Source organism: Parasteatoda tepidariorum, chromosome 10 (genome assembly GCF_043381705.1).
Source record: "Parasteatoda tepidariorum isolate YZ-2023 chromosome 10, CAS_Ptep_4.0, whole genome shotgun sequence".
NCBI lineage: Eukaryota > Metazoa > Arthropoda > Arachnida > Araneae > Theridiidae > Parasteatoda > Parasteatoda tepidariorum.
In genome coordinates this window covers 74,254,678-74,276,721 of record NC_092213.1, presented here as the reverse complement: position 1 = coordinate 74,276,721, position 22,044 = coordinate 74,254,678, and the positions used below count along the sequence as shown (strand labels likewise).

Below are 22,044 nucleotides of genomic sequence, written 5' to 3'. Positions count from 1 at the left end.
AGTTCGACATTTGATGTAGTAAACAGAGGATTTTCATGTCTTGAGGTGAAAGTTTGCAATGGTTATCTAGATATAAAATTACAAAATCCAAAATTTGTTAGTGGTGATTATTGTATGATTTATACATCGGACAGTGAATATAAAGGAATTTATGTTAAGGATGCATCATCAATAAGCATTCCAACTATGAACGGTTTTACTTTCATTGAAGTATTTCGAAAGAAAACTAGTGAAATTTATTTCCCCATTATTATCTCTTGCACCATCAGGTATGACAATGCGAATACCGTAAGAGAATCAAAACTTTCTTCTTTGAAAGAACTTTCTTTGGACTTAAAGAAAATTTTAGATCACGGCATAAACTATGATGTAGTACTGAAGGCAGGAGATGAAAACATCAAAGCTCATAAAGTGATACTGCGAGCACGTTCACTCGTGTTCAACAGGATGTTCCATCCCGGTACAAGCGAATCTTCAGAAAATACAGTAACCATCTCAGACGTTGGGGCAACCGCAATGAAGAGACTTGTCACTTTTCTTTACACGGGAGCGATCGAAAAGTCTGATTTTGATGAAGCTCTAGAATTGTACTACGCTGCTGACAAGTATGAAATATTGTCTCTGAAGGAGGAATGCAAAAGAGAATTGCTTGGCAGTATTAATGCAGAAAAAGTATGCATTCTCTTTTCATTAGCAAATCGGCACGGCGATAAAGTGTTTCTGGAAAAAGTAGTGCAGTATATATGCGAAAATTATGAACCTGTTGTAAATGCGGATGCGTTTGACGAACTGAGCAAGGACGATATGAAGTTACTGATGCGTTTGTGTGCCTCGCACTTTAAAAAGTGAACGCTTTTTAGCTGAGTCAGTTGTAGGAAGGATCAACTGCAACTTTTGACTTTTCAGGTAGCACAACTTCCTACTTTGTATGTTTAATTGTTAACCAAATCCATGGAAGGTATTTTCATTATTAAGTAAATGTGGATTTCAAATGTTATATTGGATATTTTATTTAAAATTACGTTTAATATTACAATATTTGGTTTAAGAAATAAATTGTTACAAATCTATTCGTATAAAATGTTGATTTGAGATAGAGCTAGATATCAATGTTTCATTTGCACATATTTGACCATTTCAACACATTTTACATTAAAATTTATACATTTTAATAAATATTCATTGAACTAGGAAAGTACTATTAATTATATGTTGAAATATTTAACATTTTCCTTTTAACTTGACGAAATAAATTTGGTTTTGAAATAAGAAAAAATTATCCATAATTTATTTATTAATAAATTATTCTGCGCTTTTTATTAATATTTCAAAGCATCGAATGCTTTGAAAGACTCAAGAGCGCTCAAATGCAATACATTGTAATAGTTTGAATAATTGTCATAGTATTTATTAAAGTAATTTTTTTGTTGGATAAAATATACACTTATCTAAATAATTTTCATAAGATCAAATACTTTGTTTCCCTTTTTATCGGAAGGACCTATCTTTTAATTAACTGTAGTCGGAGTCTTAGAAATCTTTCTAAGCTATAGTTTAATATATTATTTAAATTGATGTAAGTTATAGTTTAAATAATGTTGTCATAATATTTATTAAAGTCGTATTTTTGTTGGATAAAATATACACTTATCTAAGTAATTTTCATAAGATCAAATACTTTGTTTCCCTTTTTATCCATAGGATCTATCTTTTAATTAACTGTAGTCGGAGTCATGGAAATTTTTCTAAGCTATAGTTTAATATATTATTTAAATTCATATAAGTTATAGTTTAAATTATATTGTCATAATATTCATTAAACTAATTTTTTTGTTGGATAAAATATACACTTATCTAAATCATTTTCATAAGATAAAATATTTGGTTTTACTTTTTATCCATAGGAACTATCTTTTAAATAACAGGAGTCGGAATATCAGAAATTTTTTTAATCTGTAGTTTAATATATTATTTAAACTATATCAAATTCATATAAGTTATATTTTAAATAATTTTCATAATATTCAATAAAACTATATTTTTGGTAATATAGTTACATATATTTAACTGAATAATTTCCATAACGTCAAAGACTTTCATTCTTTCCATCAATAGGTCCTATCATTTGAATAATTGGAGTCCTACAAATTTTTCCGACTGCATCTTTGACCCTACAGTCTTTCTGTTTAGTTATAAATTTAAGAACAGACAGTTACAGAGCGTTTTTACTCTTTTTTGGAGCAGAAATATGTGATTAAAAGTTTTAGAGTAAGCCAACCATGAGAACTCTCAAAACATAGCTATCTGTTTTATTGGGACAGTTTTCAAAATTCATAATTGTAATGTGGTGTAACTACCACTATAAATATTAAATAACAATTCAATAGTACATATCACATGTTATTTGATCGTTTGAGGTACCTTTTAATAAATAAAAGTTAGTTCAGTCGATTATTAAAACTCTTCATTAGTGACCCGTACTTGATTTGAATTTGTCGACATTAAACAGTCGAATTGCTTAAGAATGTACAGTTCAAAGAAAAAGAATCTGGTGAAGTAAATTAAGTCACCCGGTCAATAAAACAATATTGAAGAATAAATAATAATGATCAGAATACTATAAAAGCAAAATTGACGAAAATAAAAACAACTACCACTATAAACATTAAACATCAATTCACTAGCATATAACGCATGTTAGCATGATTCAATCAAAAGCTGTCTTGTAATAAATGAAGGTTGACATAGTCGATAATTAAATCCCTTCAGTAGATTAAAAACCGCGTATTGTATGAAATGAAAATTATTACAATTTCAGTAGTTTCTATTGTCAAAAATAAGTGGGGTAGTATTAATTTCACCACCTCTGAAAAGATTAAAAATGTATACATATGTAAGTTGACCGCATGTAGTGCTTCAGTGGTCAAGAGGTGATGAACCATTGTTTTATTTCGGTCATGCTTTTCTTACAAACATCATACAATTCATATATTTCTTTCACATTATTAACCCCTTGCCAATGTCGCCCGTATCCAATTCGGCAACTACTAAGTGCAGTATTTTTGATGCCCGAATTGACCACAGGCAGGAGAGAAATTAACGTTTCTATTTTAGGAAGCCCAAGCTGGGTTCGTTCCTACTTTAGGATACTTAATTCACTATTTTCCATATAGATGGCATTAGTGGTCTTAGTTTTTCACCGATTACGACTTCAGTCGAGGGAGGGAAAATGTGGGTGGTAAAATGAGTTGAGGGAAGAGAAGATTTGTAAAATTTATAAATTGAAAATCATATTGTTGTGTTTTTATATTATACTAGTGGGCTGCTCCCCCTACTCGCTAACGCTTGCCAACCCCCGAGAATTGCTACGCAATCTTATATGGTCTGCTTCGCAAACCAAGTTTGCTTCGCTCGCTACTAACTTAGGTGCATTGCAAATGCAGAAAATTCTAAGAATTCAAAACAATCATTCAAATCCATTTAAAAACTTTTTTTTAAAAAAAAATTACATCGTTTTAGTAAATACTAAGTCATTAAAATAAATTTGAATTCAAATAAATGATATGTAATTCGTTAAACCTGTTAGAAATGTGCTATAGTATAATTCGTGATATAAGTTAAAAATCGTCAAATAAATTCGTAATATATAAACTGGTGAAAAAAAGCGCTTTCGACAAAATACTAAAATAGAGAGCTATCGACAAAGACTACTCACTTCTGCCTAGCTTAATAGTATGAGATTGCCGCTGCTGATGCTCTCTGGTTATTTCAGTTTCCATTTTTAAAAGCGCTATATGTTGAGCCAGCTCAGCTAGATTTGGCATGTGACATTTTTAGCCGCAATCATTGATCGATTCGCCGTGTGGGAGGAATAGTAACGTAAACAAAACAAAGCAAACGTTGCCACCGGCGGAAAAGAAATACAGCCAAAATTTGGGAGCCACGTAAGAGAATTATATATATTAGATTATACTAGTTATATTTAACTTCAAAATTTTGTTTAATTTCCTCTAATTGAATAAGATGTTTGTGTAATCCATTACTTTTTTATGTGTTTGTAAAAATTATAAATACTGCAGTTATTTCATTTAAAATTTTATTTTTGTAATGAAAACCCATTTTCAAACTTTTATAATGATATAAAGAACAAAATTAAACAGTAAAAAAAAATCCCTTTTCTGAAATATATGTCATTTTTCTGAAATATATGTCACTGTTAAGTTTTTAATCTCCACATCAATCGTATAACAAAATACACACTTTAAATTTTTTTTAAATTTGACATTCAGTATACAATAAAATGATCTGCCATTATGGATTTTCAATTCCGAGCAATAATTTTTTGTATCAATCACATTTAAAATCGGTTATTCAATTTTAAGATCCAGTTTTTATATTCCATTCCATTTTTGGTTCATTTTTCTGAAATATATGTCACTTTTAAGAGGTTAAGTAAAACAAAAGTAAGTGCAATTAAATAATTTTAGCCGGACTTAAATTTATTACACTATTTTAAAAAAAAGAGAGTAATTACCATAAGGAGTTACAATTTGTTTAAATTGATCAAATTACGAAAAAAAGATGCATATTTTGCTAGTGTTGTATTCTAGGTATTCATTATAATTAATTTCATAAAATATCGGTACACAGAAGCTTGTATACAATTAAAAGGTGTAGCATTATATGCCGTAGCGTATAGATGTAGCAGCACCGTATTCATCGTATCATAATTATACATCAAGACCGAAATTTTTAAATTATGCCCTGTTTTTTTCTTTAATTTATTTATTTATTGTAAACACTTAAAGCTGTGCTAACTGATTATTGTAAACTGTTAGGGCTATATCCTTAATGATGAACCGAAGGCAATATTAGTAGATGAAAACACTTCAACCACAATTTATTTCATATGAATACTCTGAACCACTAAGACACGATAGGAGCATAAACAATCCGATCAGACACACAGCCTTTACCACAGGGTATCGAACCCAAAACAAGCTTGATAGACGAAGACTTAACCCATCACACCGACTAGATAGTAAAAAATTATAAATGACTTAAACTTAAGATATACATTTTATGCAGCATGTCGAATCAAGGAATTTTTAGTAAATCAAAGATTTTTAATAAAGTAAACAACTAAGCAACTTCACTAATAACAACTAAAAATCGCATTATTTATAAGGAAAAAAAGTATTTATTCATTTACCGGTACAACATATATTTGCCGACTTGCGTGCTTAATTAAGGCTTATAAGCCTTTGTCTGGTAGAAGGGCAAATAGCACAGGTCAAACAAAGACAGTACGAAGATACATACAGGGTTACAGCTGGATTCGAACCCGCTATCTTCACGCTTCGCACAGCGTTTGGTGGGAGATACCGCTCTGCCAGGATGGCTTTAAGAAAATGCAGAAGACAAACAATATCTTTACTTAAGTTGTTGTAGTTAATTTACGTCGCACTAGAGCTGCACGATGGGCCATTGGCGACGGTCTGGGAAACACCCCTGAGGATGATCCGAAAACATGCCATCACAATTTTGATCCTCTGCAGAGGGGATGGCACCCCCGCTTCGGTAGCCCGACGACCTGCACGCGAAGTCGAGCACTTTACGATAGCACAGTTTAACGAGGACCAATACCGCACACACTCGGTCCCTTAACAGACTGATCCAAGTGGTCACCCACCCGCACACTGACCGTAGCCAGTGATGCTTGACTTCGGTGATCGGCTGGGAACCGTGTCTCAGCGATCAGTCCACTGCGGGACCTCTTTACTTAAGGAGAAAATTACGAATGGATGTTAGAATAAGAGATTCGAAAAATGTAATGAAATAAGAACTTTCTAATAAAAAATATCAGTAGATCACGGAAATCAAGCATTACTGGCTGCTGTCGGTGTTCGGGTGGGTGACAACTTTGATCAGTTTGCAAACTGATCAAACTACTGATAGTATTCTGAGGGTGCGTGATATCGCTTCTTATTAAACTGTTCTACCATAAGGAGCTCAACTTCTGGCACAGGTCGTTGGGCTACCAAAGCTAGGGTTCCACCCCTCTGCAGAAGATCAAAATTGTTACAGCATGTGTCCGGATTTTCCTTAGGTAAATTTCCCAGAGTACACCAAGGTTCGAGTATGTTTAAATAAATTGCTACCACTTACATAGTTCATCTACATGGCCGAGTAGCCTCATTGATCCGTCAAACGCTCTATAGCGTTGAAGTAAAGAGTTTAAATACCACCATAAACCTGGATGAATATTTTGACTGATGAATTTACTTTGAATGATGACTGGGCATAAAATACATTTAGGGTAAAGAAGGGATTCGAACATCATTCCTTCACGTTTCACAGTATTTGGTGGCATTCTTCCTTAAAACAAGGTGGCCGCAGGATGACTGGAAACCATGGAAATATGAATATTTATACAAATTGAGTTTAGTTATCACAAGCATTTAATAATAATCAATCACACTCCTCAACTCATTCGTGCCACCCTTGTTTTTCACCGGCTCAATGTACCAAGCTGTGTTTTTCTTGTTTCATTCACAATTTTATGTTAATACGATGATGAGATATGAAACGACTAAAATTTTTATCATTAGGACTTTATTCACTTACATTGATAAGTTCTTTCTTTTGAAAAAAAAAGACTTCATTTCTGTGTCTGACTTAACTGTAAAATGACTACTATTTTACAAGACGAAAGTCTGTTTTCAATCGATGCGAAGAATTTTATGTTTTTTGAATGGAAGTTAGAAGAAACGGACATAAGAAAAGATAGATTGATTCGAAGATCGGTATTTCAAGTAGAAAATAGAGGAACTTCATCTCTTGAGGTGAGAAATACGAATTTTTATCTAGATTTAATACTATATAATCCGAAATTTGCTAGTGGTGATTATTGTTTGATTTGTATATCGGACAGTAAAAATACAATAATTTATAGTGAGCATAAATCAACAATGAACATTCCAAATGTAAGCGAGTTTGATTTACTTCGAAAATTTAGAAAGAAAACTTGCGAAATTGATTTCCCCATTATTATCTCTTGCACATTCAGGTATAACAGTGCGAATACCGTAAGAGAATCAAAACATTCTTTGAAAGAACTTTCTTTAGACTTAAAGAAAATTTTAGATCAAGGCATAAATTATGACGTAGTATTGAAGACAGGAGATGAAAACATCAAAGCTCATAAATTGATACTGCAAGCACGTTCACCCGTGTTCAACAGGATGTTCAATCCCGGTTCAAGCGAATCTTCAGAAAATACAGTAACCATCTCAGACGTTGGGGCAACAGCAATGAAGAGACTTGTCACTTTTCTTTACACGGGAGCGATCGAAAAGTCTGATTTTGATGAAGCTCTAGAATTGTACTACGCGGCTGACAAGTATGAAGTATTGTCTCTGCGGGAAGAATGCAAAACAGAATTGCTTTGCAGTATCAGTGCAGAAAAAGCATGTATTCTCTTTGCGTTAGCAAATCGGCACGGCGATAAAGTGTTTTTGGAAGAAATAGTGCAGTATATATGCGGAAATTTTGAACCTGCTGTAAATGCGGATGCGTTTGACGAACTGAGCAAGGACGATATGAAATTACTGATGCGTTTGTGTGCTCGCACATTAAAAAAGTGAACGCTTTTTAGCCGATTCAATTGTAGAAGATGATCAACTGCAACTTTTGACTTTTCAGATAGCACAACTTCCTACTTTGTATGTTTAATTGTCAACCAAATCCATGGAAGGTATTTTTATTATTAAGTAAATGTTGATTTCAAATGTATTCCTGTTTTTTAAGTTATATTGGATATTTTATTTAAAATTACGTTTAATATTACAATATTTGGTTTAAGAAATAAATGTTAATAAATTTATTCGTATTAAATTTTGATTTGTAATAGATCTAGATATCACTTAGCACATATTTAACCATTTCAACACATTTTACATTCATACATTTTACATTAACATTTATACATTTTAATAATTATTCATTGAACTAGGAAACTACTATTAATGATAAGTTGAAAAAATATTTAATATTTTCCTTTTAAATAGTTTTCAGACTAGACGAAATAAATTAGGTTTTAGAATAAGAAAAATTAGCAGTAATTTATTTATTAATAAATTATTCTGAGCGTTTTATTAATTTTTTCAAAATTTTAAATTTTTTCAAAACATTTGAAGACTTAAAAGCGCTCAAATGTAATAAATTAATTTTGAGATAAGCAATAGTTTGAATAAATGTCATAATATTCATTTAAGTAATTTGTTGGATAAAATATACACTTATCTGAATAATTTTTATAAAATCAAATACTTCGTTTTCTTAGTTCGTTTCGAGTCTTAGGATTTTTCCAAAGATATAGTTTAATATGTTATTTAAACTATATCAAATTTATATAGGTTATAGTTTAAAAAATTGTCATAATATTCATTAAAATTTCATTTTCGGTAGTATAATAATATATATTTATGTAAATAATTTTCATAACGTCAAAGAGTTTAATTATTTCTATTGATAGGACCTATCTTTTAAATAATTGCGAATCCTGCAAATTTTTCAGACTCCACAATCTTTCTTTTTAGTTATAAATTTAAGAACAGACAAGTACAGTACGCTTTTAGTCTTCTTTGGGGCAGAATTATTTGATTAAAAGTTTTTGAGTAGGTCAACCATAAGAATTTTGGTCATTCTTTGCACTCCCAAAACGAAGCTATCTATTTTATCGGAAAAGTTTTCAAAATTTATAATAGATTAAAAACCGCGTATTTTATGAAATGAAAATTATCACAATTTCAGTGTTTTATATTACCAAAAATAAGTGGGAATTTATTTATTTCACCACCTCTGAAAAGATTAAAAATTGTATAGATAATTTTATTTTTGTCGCTTGAAAAGTATTTTCGTGGTCAAGTGAAAACTGAGTAAGTTGACCACTAGTAGTGCATTGCTTCAGTGGTCAAGCGGTGATGAATCATTGTTTTATTTTGGCCATGCTTTTTTAAAAAATAACATACAGTTCATACATTTCTTTCACATTGTTAAGTAAAACAAAAGTATGTACAACTAAGTAATTTTAGCCCGACTTTGACATTTTATTGACCTTCTTTTAAAAAAAGAGGGTAATTACCATTAGGAGTTACAACTTGTTCGAATTATTCAGATTAGGAAAAAAAGATGCATATTTTGTTAGTGTTGTATTCTAGATATTCATAATAAGAAATTTCATTAAATATCCGTATAGAAAAATTTTTATACAATTAAAAGATGCAGCATTATGTGCCCTTCAATATTTTCAATATACTTGCATATGTATGGGTTACAAAAACCCTTAGTATTTTAGTATTGATTCAATCAGAAAGTGGTTTGCCTTAGGTTTTATTACTATTTTATCAATTTGTTGAATTCATAATATGTAAAATAACATTAGAAAATTCTACCCAAAGAAAAATATGTAATATAATATTGAGTTAAATAATTTTCATTAATTAATCTGTTCATAATGAAATAAATTTAGAATTTTTTGGATAAATTTTTTTTATATATTCAGAATTTTCAAATATTTTTCCAATCCTAAATATAGATTTCCGCCATTTGCTCAATAAAAAAATGTTGAAAAACTAATTTAAAAAACAAAATATAGAATGGGATTGAAATGATACCCCCTTTTGAGATTACATCTGCAAATTGTGGTACTTTATAAGCGATACGAGTTGAACTGTAGATGTACGGATTAACCGTTTCTTTAATAATTTATAACCGTGAAATTAAGAAACACCCATACTTTTAAAAATTTGTCGATAGGAAACTGCCAGTAGTCGTCTGTTTCTACTAATGCCAAGTATTCATTTTTCTTCCCAGGTTCCCCATAATAGTCAGAATTTTAAGAAATCTAGTTTCAGAATTTTAGTTTGTGGGCAAAGTTTCAAATAGTTCTTTAGTTTCAAATGCAAATAAAATTTTTTAATGTTTCTTAAGAAAAGAGCGCTTTTTGTCAAATTAAGCATATTGTATTACGTTTAAAGTTAAAAATCATACATAGTTTAAGAGATTTCTCTGAGATATTGCTACGTCGCGCAGTGGACTGATCGTTAAGACACGGTTCCCAGAGGATGACCAAAGTCAAGCATCACTGCCTGCGGTCAGTGTTCGGGTGGATGACCGCTTGGATCAGTCTGCGTAGGGAGCAAGGGTGTGCTGCAGTATTGGTCCTCATTAAACTGTTTGACCGTAATATGCTCGACTTCACGTGCAGGTCGTCGGGCTACCGAAGCGGGTATGCAATACCCTCTGCAGAGGATAAAAAAATTATGATAGCATGTCTTCGAATCATTCTCAGAGATGTTTCCCAGACCTTAGCAATAGCCCATTGTGTAGTCCTAGAGCGACGTAAATGAACTGCAACAGCAACGACTGAGATATTGCCACATCACTTTATAGAAGTTATGAGTGATGCTTTTATTTTATAACCGACGTTGAACAGCAGACCCTTTTTTTTGATTTTGCTACTACTAATGTTCAATTCCGTAAGGCAGTAATTTTGAACTCAATCCAGAATACAAGGAAACTCTTGGATGAAGTATTAGGAGATGGAACTAACCCGCATTTGTGTTACATTAAGCAGGAAAACCACGAAAACATTCCACGGTTAGCCTCATGGCAAGGAGACTCTAACCTACAATCCGTCTACCACCGATGATGTTTTACGTCAACACTGTAGTCGGTGCAAGCCAGATGCGGAATTCGTATCGACAAGCCATCGCTGAGATTCGAACCCGGCCCACCTCACTGGAAGGCTAATGCTCTATCCCCATAGCCATCACGACTCAAGAGGGTGATTTGTTTCTAATTTTAATGTTGTTGTTGTAGTTCGTTTACGTCGCTCTAGAGCTGCACAATGGGCTATTGGCGACCGCCTAGGAGACATCCCTGGGGATGATTCGAAGACATGCCATAAAAATTTTGATCCTCTGCAGAGGGGAAGACACTCTACTTCGGTAGCCCAACGAACTGCACGCGAAATCGAGCAGTATAACAAGGTACAGTAGAACAGTATAACAAGGACCAATACCGCACACTCTCGGTACTTACGCAGTCAAATACAAGTGGTCAACCACCCGCATACTGACCGTAGCCAGTGGTGCTTAACGATCTGTCCACTGCTGGACTTTCGGTGTGTGCGCAATTTTTTTTTTTTTAAATTTTTACGATGCTTTTCGACATTGTAACCAAAATGGGAGGCCTCTCTCGCCTAGTTGTTTTGCCGATCCACCAGACTCACAGCAGCATGGAGGTAGTGGATCTGAATCCGTTCTAACTCTGGATATATCTTTGTGATGCCTTCCTCTAACTTTTACTATTTGTTCTTCAATCTAAAAAAGGCTTATAGACCGTCTTTTATTTTAATGAGTACATAAACCTGGAAATGGTTGTGTAACAAGTAGGACTGGGCTATAAATCGATCTATAGCGACATATCGATTTAACGTCTGTATCGGCAGGCCGATACAACTACTTTCGTTCCAGGTGATGCATCAGAAATCTGATTTAAGCCTTCGAGTAAAGAAGACGAACGATATAGCGATACAAGACACGCAAGGATCTCTTACGTTCCGATGCCAACTCGCGCTGGGGAAGACGATGTTCGTATCGTTGTATTGAAAGGGCCTTAATTGATGAGCGGTAGAACCAGAATCAGTTTTGAGAGCATATATCGTGATCTCGCATGTTCGTTTCCGCATCTCTTAGTTTTTTTTTTCGTCTTTGTCGTGACTTGATATCGTTTCTTGTAGATTATTTTCAGTGGGACTGACTTTGTGATCGCTACCTTGTTCTGAACGTAATCTATTATTGAAAAGAATATATAAAGAAGTGTTTCTTAATTAATAAGGTAAATTTTTTTTTAAACAAAACTTTCTTTTTTATTTTTATTTTGATATTATATGTTTAAGTATTATTTTGCATTATTGAATTTATTTCAGACGGAAATATAATTTAAGGTGCCCATAAAAAATTAAATTAAAAAGNTTGCACGCGAAGTCGAGCACTTTACGGTAGAACAGTTTAACAAGGAGCAATACCGGACACCCTCGGTCCCTACGCAGACTAATACAAATGGACACCCATCCACACACTGACCGTAGACATTGATGCTGATATGCTGGAACCGTATCTTAAGGATCAGTCCTCTGCGTTACTTTGTTTTTTATGGTGACACATACATGCGCGGGCCTGTGTGCTTATTTCTAAGTACAGCTTATAAGTCTTTGTCGAGTTGAAGAACAGGTAGAACAAATTAGTTAAGAATACCACAAAAATACATCCATATAAGTCGTAAACTCTAAAAATTGGGTCGGCTGTTCAACGACGGTTATAAAATAAAATATACATCCAGATTTATGGTAGAATTGAAACACGCTGTAGAGCGTTTGGCGGATTAATGAGGCCACTCGGCTAGGTAGAGCCCCTATGTAAGTGGTTGTAGAAGTAATAATTTATTTAAACATACCCGAACCCTAGTGTACTCTGGGAAATATTCCTAAGGAAGATCCGAAGACATACCTTAACAATTTTGATCTTCTGCAGAAGTGTGGAACCCTAGCCTTGGTAGCCCAACGGTCGGAAGTTGAGCTAGAACAGTTCAATAAGGAGAGATATCGCATACCCTTAAAATGATCGCAATTGTTTGATCAGTTTGCAAAGTGGTCACCAACCCGCACACTGTGATGCTTGACTTCCATGATCTACTGATATATTTTATTAGAAAGTTTTTATTTCTTATTCTAACATCCGTTCGTAATTTTCTCCTTAAGTAAAGAGATTATTTGCTTTCTGCATTTTTCTTAAGGCCATCACGGCACAGCAGTCTCTCCCACCAAACGCTGTGCGAAGCGTGAAAGTAGTGGGTTCGAGTCCCGCTTTTACCCTGGATGTATCTCCGTACTGTCTTTGTTTGACTTGTGCTATTTGTCCTTCCACTTGAAAAAGGTTTTTAAACCTTAAGTGCACAAGCCACAAATTATATGCTTTACCAATAAATGAATAAATACATTTATTATTATAAATAATGCGATTTTCAGTTGTGGTGTCTTAGTGGTTCAGAGTATTCATATGAAATAAATCGTGGTTAAAGTGTTTGCATCTACTTATATTGCCTTCGGTTCATCATTAAGGATATATCCCGAACAGTTTACAATAATCTGTTAACGTAGCTTTAATGTCACGTTTACAATAAATAAATGTCTCGCAGTGGACTGATCATTCAGACACGGTTCCCAGCTGATCACCGTCCCGCAGTGGACTGATCGTTAAGACACGGTTCCCAGCAGATCACCGAAGTCAAGCATCACTGGCTGCGGTCAGTGTGCGGGTGGGTGACCACTTGGATCAGTCTGCGTAGAGACCGAGGCCGTGTGGTATTGGTCCTCGTTAAACTGTGCTACCGTAAAGTGCTCGACTTCACGCGCAGGTCGTTGGGCTACCGAAGCGGGGGTGCCATCCCCTCTGCAGACGATCAAAATTGTGATGACATGTCTTCGGATCATCCTCAAGGATGTTTCCACGACCGTCGCCAATAGCCTATTGTGCTGCTCTAGTGTGACGTAAATAAAGTACCTACCTACCTACTTAGGTAGGGACTTTATTTACGTCGAACTAGAGCTGCACAGTGATCTATAGGCGACGTTTTGGGAAACATCTATGGGAATGATCTAAGGACATGTAATCACAATTTGTGTGATCACTTCGTCAATTTAGACATAGATCTGAAAGGAAAGGAAATTCTATACAGATCCTTGTACACATGGTCAGTGACCGACCACAGGGCTTTTTCATTCCACATATTTTACGAGCATGTACTCAGTGGGTCTTATATCTGGTCCCAGGACCCTCCAGACCGGAGTTCGATTTTCTTACCACTGGGCTACTACGGCCCCTTTGATGACGGAAAACTGATAATTTAACCAAACCATTCAAGGTTGAAGGTTTCAAATATTCCTTTGCTGCACATTATCACTACAGTGAAGTTGTTGTTGTTAATTTACGTCGCACTAGAACTACACAATGGGCTATTGGCGANCGATTCGGGAAACATCTATGAGAATGATACGAAGATATGAAATCACAATTTGTGTAGTCACTTTCTCAAATTAGACATAGATCTTAAGGGAAAGGAAATTTGTTACAAAACCCTGTACACATGGTCAGTGACCCACCACAAGCCTTTTTCATTCCACAGATTTTAGGAGCATGTACTCAATGGGTCATAGATCTGGTCCCACCCTCCAGAACGGAGTTCGATTCTCTTACCACTGGGCTACCACGTCCCCTTTGATGACGGAAAACTGATAATTTAACCAAACCATTCAAGGTTGAATGTGTCAACTATTCTTTTGTCGCACATTGTCACTACAGTGAAGTTAAGTGAAAAGGTAAAATATTACTAACAAATAACTGCAATTCGAAGAATTTTAAACTGTAACATAGCTTAGATATTCTTTATGACTGAAACTTGCTGCAACCATTGAAACGATTTTAGTTTGTAAATTACAGTAATTTGGAAATTGTATTTTAGTTTGATTCCAAATTATTATGAATTGATATTAGTTTGAAAATTATTATTTCTAGTTTGGAAATGGTAGGTGTTTTAAAAAGTGACAATCTTATCATAATTTATCTTGATCATTTCTTGTTTTTTGAATGGATGCTTAAAGGGGCAGATTTAAGATGCGACAGTACTTTACGAAGTCCAGAATTTATTACTAAAGGAGGGAAGACTTCATTTCTAGAATTCAAATTTAAATATAGTGGCCCTCTTTCTTTGAGTTTGTGGAATCCAAAGTTCGTAGAAAATGGACGTTCTGTGCTTACCATGATTGACGCAAATAATTCAACTATTTGTACGAAAATTAAGGAGCTAGGTTATATGAATTCTAAAAAATTTGATTTAATTGCTGAGAATTCGGTTTCAGAATATAGGGGTCGAAATATTAGAGTATCTTGCACCGTAATGGCATCTGACCTGGAAAATGAAACGAGTGATGCAATGGAAAAACTCAGCTTGGACTTTAAAACAATTTTCGACAAAGCAATTGACACCGACATAGTCTTAAAAGTGGATGAGGACAATATTAAAGCTCACAAACTGGTATTGCAATCACGCTCCCCTGTATTCCGGAAAATGTTCGATACCGATTCGAGAGAAGCTGCCGAAAACGAAGTTGTCGTTTCAGACATCGGATCAGCTACAATGAAGAGACTCGTCAACTTTCTGTATTCTGCTGCAAACGAAACTGGGAATTTTGAAGAGACCTTGGAACTGTACTACGCGGCTGACAAGTACGGAGTGCTGTCTTTACGAGAAGTTTGCAAGATGGAATTGCTAAGCCACCTTAACACCATGAATGCATGTTCTCTCTTTACCTTTGCTAAAAGACATAACGATGAGGATTTTATGGATAAAGTTGTGCGGTTCGCGAGTGCTAACTCTAAGTCTGTTTTTAATATGGATTCATTAAATGATATGAGCAAAGATGATGTGGTATTACTTATATCTTTGTGTGTTCCTAATATAAAATAAGCAGAGTCAATCTGAATCCAAAATATTAAACTCAATATGGATTAATTATTTTGTTTTTGTAAATTCCAATTAATAAATTTATCACTTTTCAAATTTGCTGTAGAGTTTTCATCGAAGAATAAAGTCTTGTTTTTTGGTAAGCACTTTCTTCTTTTTTGTGTTATCTTAACCCTTTGTAACTCAACAACTCTGATTTAAGAAATATTTTCGCGGATGTTAGAATACATCATATTAAGCGTGTAAAAAATAATGAAAAACTTAAGACCTTAAAATTAAAAATTTATTGATAAAAAGCATTTGTTGAACATCTCCAATATCGTGAAAAATAGCACAAAAATTCCAATATATTTAAAACTTCATGTGAAAAAATTTGAAATTGTTGTTTTTATGGTAACAAAGTTTAACACCACATTTTTCAATCCCTCCTTAGCCAAATATACAATCAAGGGGATTGTTGTAAAAAAATTGTATATCCTTATGTCGTGAAACAATTCTTGCTGAACGCATTATAATATTGGTAGCTGCACCAAGACTTGGTTCCCCCGAGTTTGCAATATTTTCTTTACCTGAATTTGGTTCGATTTTATAGGTAAATTCAGCTCATTATATGATTGAATTTTCATGTGTGTTGCAGATGTGTAACGCGGTGATGCAAAGGGTTAAAGGAAATTTGAATTTTAAATACTGTTAAAATTATTTAATACTAACATGAAATAAAACCATAAATTTATGTGCTTTATCTGAAATGTATAGTTGTCATCAAAATAAGAGCAAAAGACAATATTAGACTTATGATTTCACCATGCCAATTCAGCTGAAATTTTGAAATAGTTGTAAGCTGTTAATTTCAATTTCTGGCAGATTTCCAAATGTTGGTGAAGGTAAAAATTGCTTAATTGTAAATGTACTTTTCAGTTAAGAAATTAACTTCAACATTTTGCAGAACTTTCAAATTGTTATGAAATAGGTACAAAAATCGGATATATGTCATCAGCTTAAAATTCAATCTTTGAAAGATTTTGATTACATGATTACTAAAAAACGTAGAGTATTTATTAGGATATTGAACTAGTTTTTATTTATTCACACATATATTCAGTTTTGTTTGCCCAATACAACGAATGATTTATTAACCCTTGTCTAATTGAACAAACATTCGAAATGGACGGTGCAAAGTTCAACAGTGTGCTAAGTTTTCAGTATGTAATTGTATTTTTGTACGATAATTTGTTCTATTTTGTTATATAAAGGTTTTTAAGGATAATATTGTACTGGTTTGCCTCAGCGAATAATACTCATTTTAATAGAATCGAGAGATATGAAAATGGTTATTTTGTCTAATGCTAACTTTGCCCATTAAGCAATAAGCTGTCGGTTTAGAAATCGTTTGACTCTAATTTAAATTGCACGTTTTGAGTTGTCTTATCTTATAATGCAAATGCACAGAGCGCAAAAAGAGAGCACTTTGAGTAACTTTTGATCTAAAGATCGAATTTTCACGTTCTAGAACTCAATCTTAATGGCTCGAGGGGGTTATCTCAAATATGCTGATTAATAAGTGCAGGCGATATTTTGAGTTACGAAATCAGACACAAAAATACACTTTCTCTGAATAAACATGGCATTTTTGACGGAGTCGGACTTTTGACCCCCGAAATGCGATCTAGGAAAATTTTCTGAAATAGCGTCAATAACTTCTTAAATTTGTATAATTTGAATTCTGATGGTGAAAGATACAGTTTTGATTTCCATCAAAATACGAGTTACGGCCGATTAGAACAATTAAGTTCCGTTATTCCGTTGAAGGAACTTAAAAACATCCGAATCAGCGGTCACCAATTGTTAAAAAGATGTTGAAACTTGAAGAGCTCGTTTTCTGCGGAATCATTTTTTTTTCAGACTGTGAAACGGAATATCTCATACACTTAAGAAACTGTAGGACGGTGGTCTATAAAGATCGCCCTAAATGTAAACATTTAAAATTCTTGAAAAATTTGAATTAAATAAGCATGTCGTTATATAGGTCGCAAATTAATATTTAAACGTGTCATAAAGAAACATGCTATCTTAGACTTTTAAATCACTAGTAAAGAAAGCGGAATGAGAAACATCAAAACAAGCTGAATTGCGTGATGAAATTTGGAATTTCTTCTCGAGCTTCTTAGTTTTTCAGGCAATCAAATAGGTTTTGATGTTTTCAGTAATGACCTAAGTAATGATTCGCTGAATTTTTAAAGTTTTTACCCCTTTAATTGTAACGTGGAACTCCGTTATAGGAACACTTTTCCGACTTCAAAGATTTTAAATATATATATATTTGAAGCTGACCTTAACCAATACCTAGACATTTAAACTAGTTTTGCTACCCTAAAATAAAATTTTTCACTTAAAATAGTATATTTTATTGACATCATAATTTAAAATTTTTATTCATTTAAATAAAATACTACATAATTTGTAAATATTTATTTCTATCAGCTCATAAACGCACTCTATCGAGAAATAGATGAAAGCATTGATCCAATATAGAATTAAATCGCTCAAGGTTAAGTATGAGTTATCGTATCGCGGTTGGGATTGTGGGTAAAATAAAAGTTTCAGTTCGCATTTGTAGGATAACAGCGTGGATCAGATAAATAACTTATCATCATGTTTCTTTTATCAAGAAATGTTTATCAGCTCCTTAATTCCTGTCAAATATTTATCGAATTATTTTGGGAAAATAGAGTAACAAATGAACGCCATTACTTACACATTTGTAGTTCTTAAATTACAAACATTGTTAGAATAACTTAATTAACAAAATATTATCTACTACAGTCATTGTTGACACTGTAAATGAGAATTATCTTCATCTGGAAGGAAAATTGACTTGTAAGTAAAAAAAATTTTTTTTATATCTCTACACGTACAAAAATTAAACTTCAATTTAACATTTTCACAGTGAAACTTGTCAAATTGAGTTTCAAAATCCTTACGTATGCCTGAAAATATTATTGCTTTTATAATTTCCATTCTGTTATTTCTTGAATAATTTCATTAGGCATATTGATAGGTATAATAATTGTCTAAAGTACTATTTCATTCTATAACCGTGGTTGAACAGGCGGCGTAATTTTTTGAGTTTACGACTGCTAATGTTCAACTCTGTAGCTTTGTAATTTTGAACACAATCCAAAAGACAAGGAAACTCCTCTTCAAGTATTGGGAGATTTTGCCTTCGCGGAGGACTTTTTTTGATGGAACTAACCCACACTTGCAGCACAGGGTGAGGAAAACCTCCCACGGTTAGCCTGACGGCAAGGGGACTGTTACCCATGATCCGTCTACCACTTAGGATATTTTACGTCAACACTGTGGTAGGTGCAAACGATGTGGTCGTTTCGATCAGCCATTACTGGGATTCGAGCCCGGTTCACCTCTTTGGAATGCGAACGCTCTGTCCCCTGAGCCATCACGACTCGCTTAAAGTATTACGTATTTTTTTGAGCAAGCTAGAATCGCCAAGGTTGTTGTATTTGCATTTAAAAAAAAAGGAAACATTTAGTTCTCTGCCTGCTAGCTATATCCCACATTCTGTATTTTTTTTAAAAATTTTATTTATTACTATTTATCTTCCGTGCCTCTGTCCTGTTGTTTAAATTATGCATAATTTTGTAATAATATTTATATGATTTTTATGCTACATGGAAATTTTCACGACTGTGTTATTAGTGTATTCCTCATTTTCCATGTATAAATAAAAATATAGTAAATGTTCAGACTATTGTTAAACAAATAGTGTATTTAAATCAGCTTAAAAGTATGAATATATTTTAATAAGCTTCAATTACGTCCATACCTTTTATATTCTATTTCACATTCATAATTAAATTTTTATTTTATACCTGATCATTCTAATGACTAAATTCAATAAAACACGTAATCAGGCTATTTGACCCTGTAACTAGGTTCACACAAAATAATATTCTTCATCATTTTATCACTTCTGTCCTTGTCACTACTGTGCCTTTTAAGACATTTTATGGAGGGGCCATAAATGACCATTAAAGAGATATCAGCATCAACTGAATGATACTCATAATGAGGTTACAGAATCTAACTTGGTCTAGGCAAGACATTATTCTTCAAGATTTTGTCACTTCTGTACTTGTCACTACTGTGAACCTTAAAGCGTTTTATGGAGAGAACTTAGACGGGGAGAAAAATCACCACTAATAATCACCATATCAATAATCACATTATCAGTTGATAAATCACCATATCAACTGATAATTTTTACTAATACTTTTATATTAAAAGTTTTTAAAATTAAAATAAAAAAAGCAACATTTTGGCTTCTTAATATATTTATTTACCTTTTTAAATTATTTATATTAAATATGGGAATGAGTTGTAAAAATTTGAATTAATAAAAAATAATTTTTTTTTTAAACGAAGGTTAAAACCTCTTAAAACAAACTTTTTCAGCTTGTATTTAAAAATTACTGTAACTATTTTGAACAGTTAATTAACACGTTGGATACTACGTCAGTCATCGGTGACTGACTCTGTATTTTTTTGTAATAATATTTTAATTGATCTATTGCTGAATGTTTACATTGTCGCAACATATTACAAAAGTATTTATTCAAAAAAAATATTAGAGAGTATTTTATTTTATAACCATCGTTGAACAGCCGTCCCAATTTTTTTGGGTTTACGACTAATGTTAAACTCCGTAGCCTTGTAATTTTGAACTGAATCCAGAAAACAAGGGAACTTCTGGATTAAGTATTGGGAAAATTTTGCCTTTCGCAGAGGAGTTTTGATAGAACCCGCATTTGCGTTACATGGAGGAAAACCACAACCTCGGCAAGGGGACTCTAACCCAGTGTTTCCCAACCTTTTTTTGTGCCATGCCCCACCTAAGCCATTCTAAAATTCGTATGCCCCCCTATGTAACATATACATAATTTTTAATATTAAAAAATTGAATTGTTCACTTAAGAAACTTAAATGATAGGTTTTAGGAAGAAATCACAAGGAATTGTTAACGAAACACAGTAAATAAATTTTCAAAACATATAATGAAAAATTAAAATTAAAATAGTTTTAATAAAGATTTTTCTATAATAATTTAATATTTTAATTTAGTGAGATCCTTGCTGCACAGAGATTTTATGTTAGGTTCCAATTTGGTTAGCTTCAGTCTCAAGTATCCCCGTTGTGTTATATCCAGACGATTTCTTTTTCTAGCAGTAAATCATTTACAGCACTAAATCCAAATTCAGCTAAATATGAAGATGGAAACGGTAGCAATAGTTTTTTTTGCACATTTGGTTGAATTTGGGTATTTGATTTCTGTTTCCTCACAAAGCCATGCCATCACTCCCTTTATATTAAATAAATTTTTAACTGACTCATCATTTTGCATTTCTGCGAGTTCTTGATACTGCATATTTGATATATCAGACAAATCCACTAACTTTGGCTGCATCATCCATGTTGGAAAATCAATTTGTTTGAAATCAGAGAATCTTTCTTTTAAAACAGCCGATAGAAATTTCAGATGATCGACAATAACAAGTAAAGTGGTATTATTTACTTCACATTTTTGGAGCCAATGAAACTGTTCAAAGTTTTTGTTGTTAATATATATCTGACATAACTCAATAAGGGTAATGAAAACAAAGATCTTTGCTTTTGCATCAACAAGAGTATTATTTGTTCATTGAAGTTGCTTATTTAATATATTTAGTTTTTCAAAGATATCGGCTGAATAACTCACAAATGCTTTATCATCGACTGTTAACAGATATTTCATTTTAGGTTTGTCGCTTAAAAAATCACTAAGAATATCAAACAGTTCCATAAATCTTTTCAAGCAGTTCCCTTTAGAGAGCCATCTTACTTCAGTGTGAAGTAAAAGTCTCACATGGTCTGCATTTTGTTCTTCACAAAATAGCTTGAAGAGAAGCTCGCATTTGGCATTAGCTTTAATATCATTGATGCACTTTATTACTGAATGTAGTACTTCATTTAGAACAGGCAAGATGTTTCTAGCTACCAAATTTTCCCTATGAATAACACAATGCACGAGAATCATTTCTGGATTCTCATCTTTCATCAATTTTAAGCGGCCATTTTTCTCAGGAACACCATCTGCAGCACAAGATGTTATGTATTTATTGGTATATTATTGACATCTATGTACTTTTTTAGCTTATTATATATATATCGTTAGAGGTCATGGTGCTTTCTAATCTTTTACAGAACAGCATTTGTTCAGCAAAATGCCCTTTATCAATATATCTTACGTAAGTTATCAATACTGCCACACTGTCTATCAAAGTTGATTCATCCATTTGCACTGAGAATTTTCTTGTTTTCAGCATGTTGTTTTCAATATCTTCACTCATTTCGTCTATTCTTCTGCTAACAGTATTGTTACTGAGTGGCATAGCTTTTGCA

At 33.0% G+C, this 22,044-nt stretch overlaps 2 protein-coding genes across 4 annotated transcripts in view; one reads left to right on the top strand and one right to left on the bottom strand.

Moving 5' to 3' along the window:
- LOC107448470 (uncharacterized) overlaps positions 1–22,044 on the top strand; it is a 57,221-nt gene that overhangs the window by 22,623 nt on the left and 12,554 nt on the right. The window contains exon 1 of one of the 3 annotated variants that reach the window (XM_071186044.1): positions 15,593–15,727. The exons of 1 other annotated variant lie outside the window; for it this stretch is intronic. The gene's annotated coding sequence lies outside the window, so the exon portion shown is untranslated. Of the gene's footprint in view, positions 1–15,592; positions 15,728–18,209; positions 18,466–22,044 lie in introns of those variants that run through there. One more of the 3 variants, XM_016063665.3, reaches the window with a different exon arrangement.
- On the bottom strand, positions 21,302–21,992 carry LOC122271569 (protein FAM200A-like). Its single transcript, XM_043053351.1, has 2 exons — positions 21,845–21,992; positions 21,302–21,735 (listed from the first exon to the last, which is right to left on the bottom strand). Exons 1-2 carry the CDS (start codon positions 21,990–21,992, stop codon positions 21,302–21,304), a joined length of 582 nt encoding a protein of 193 aa, XP_042909285.1.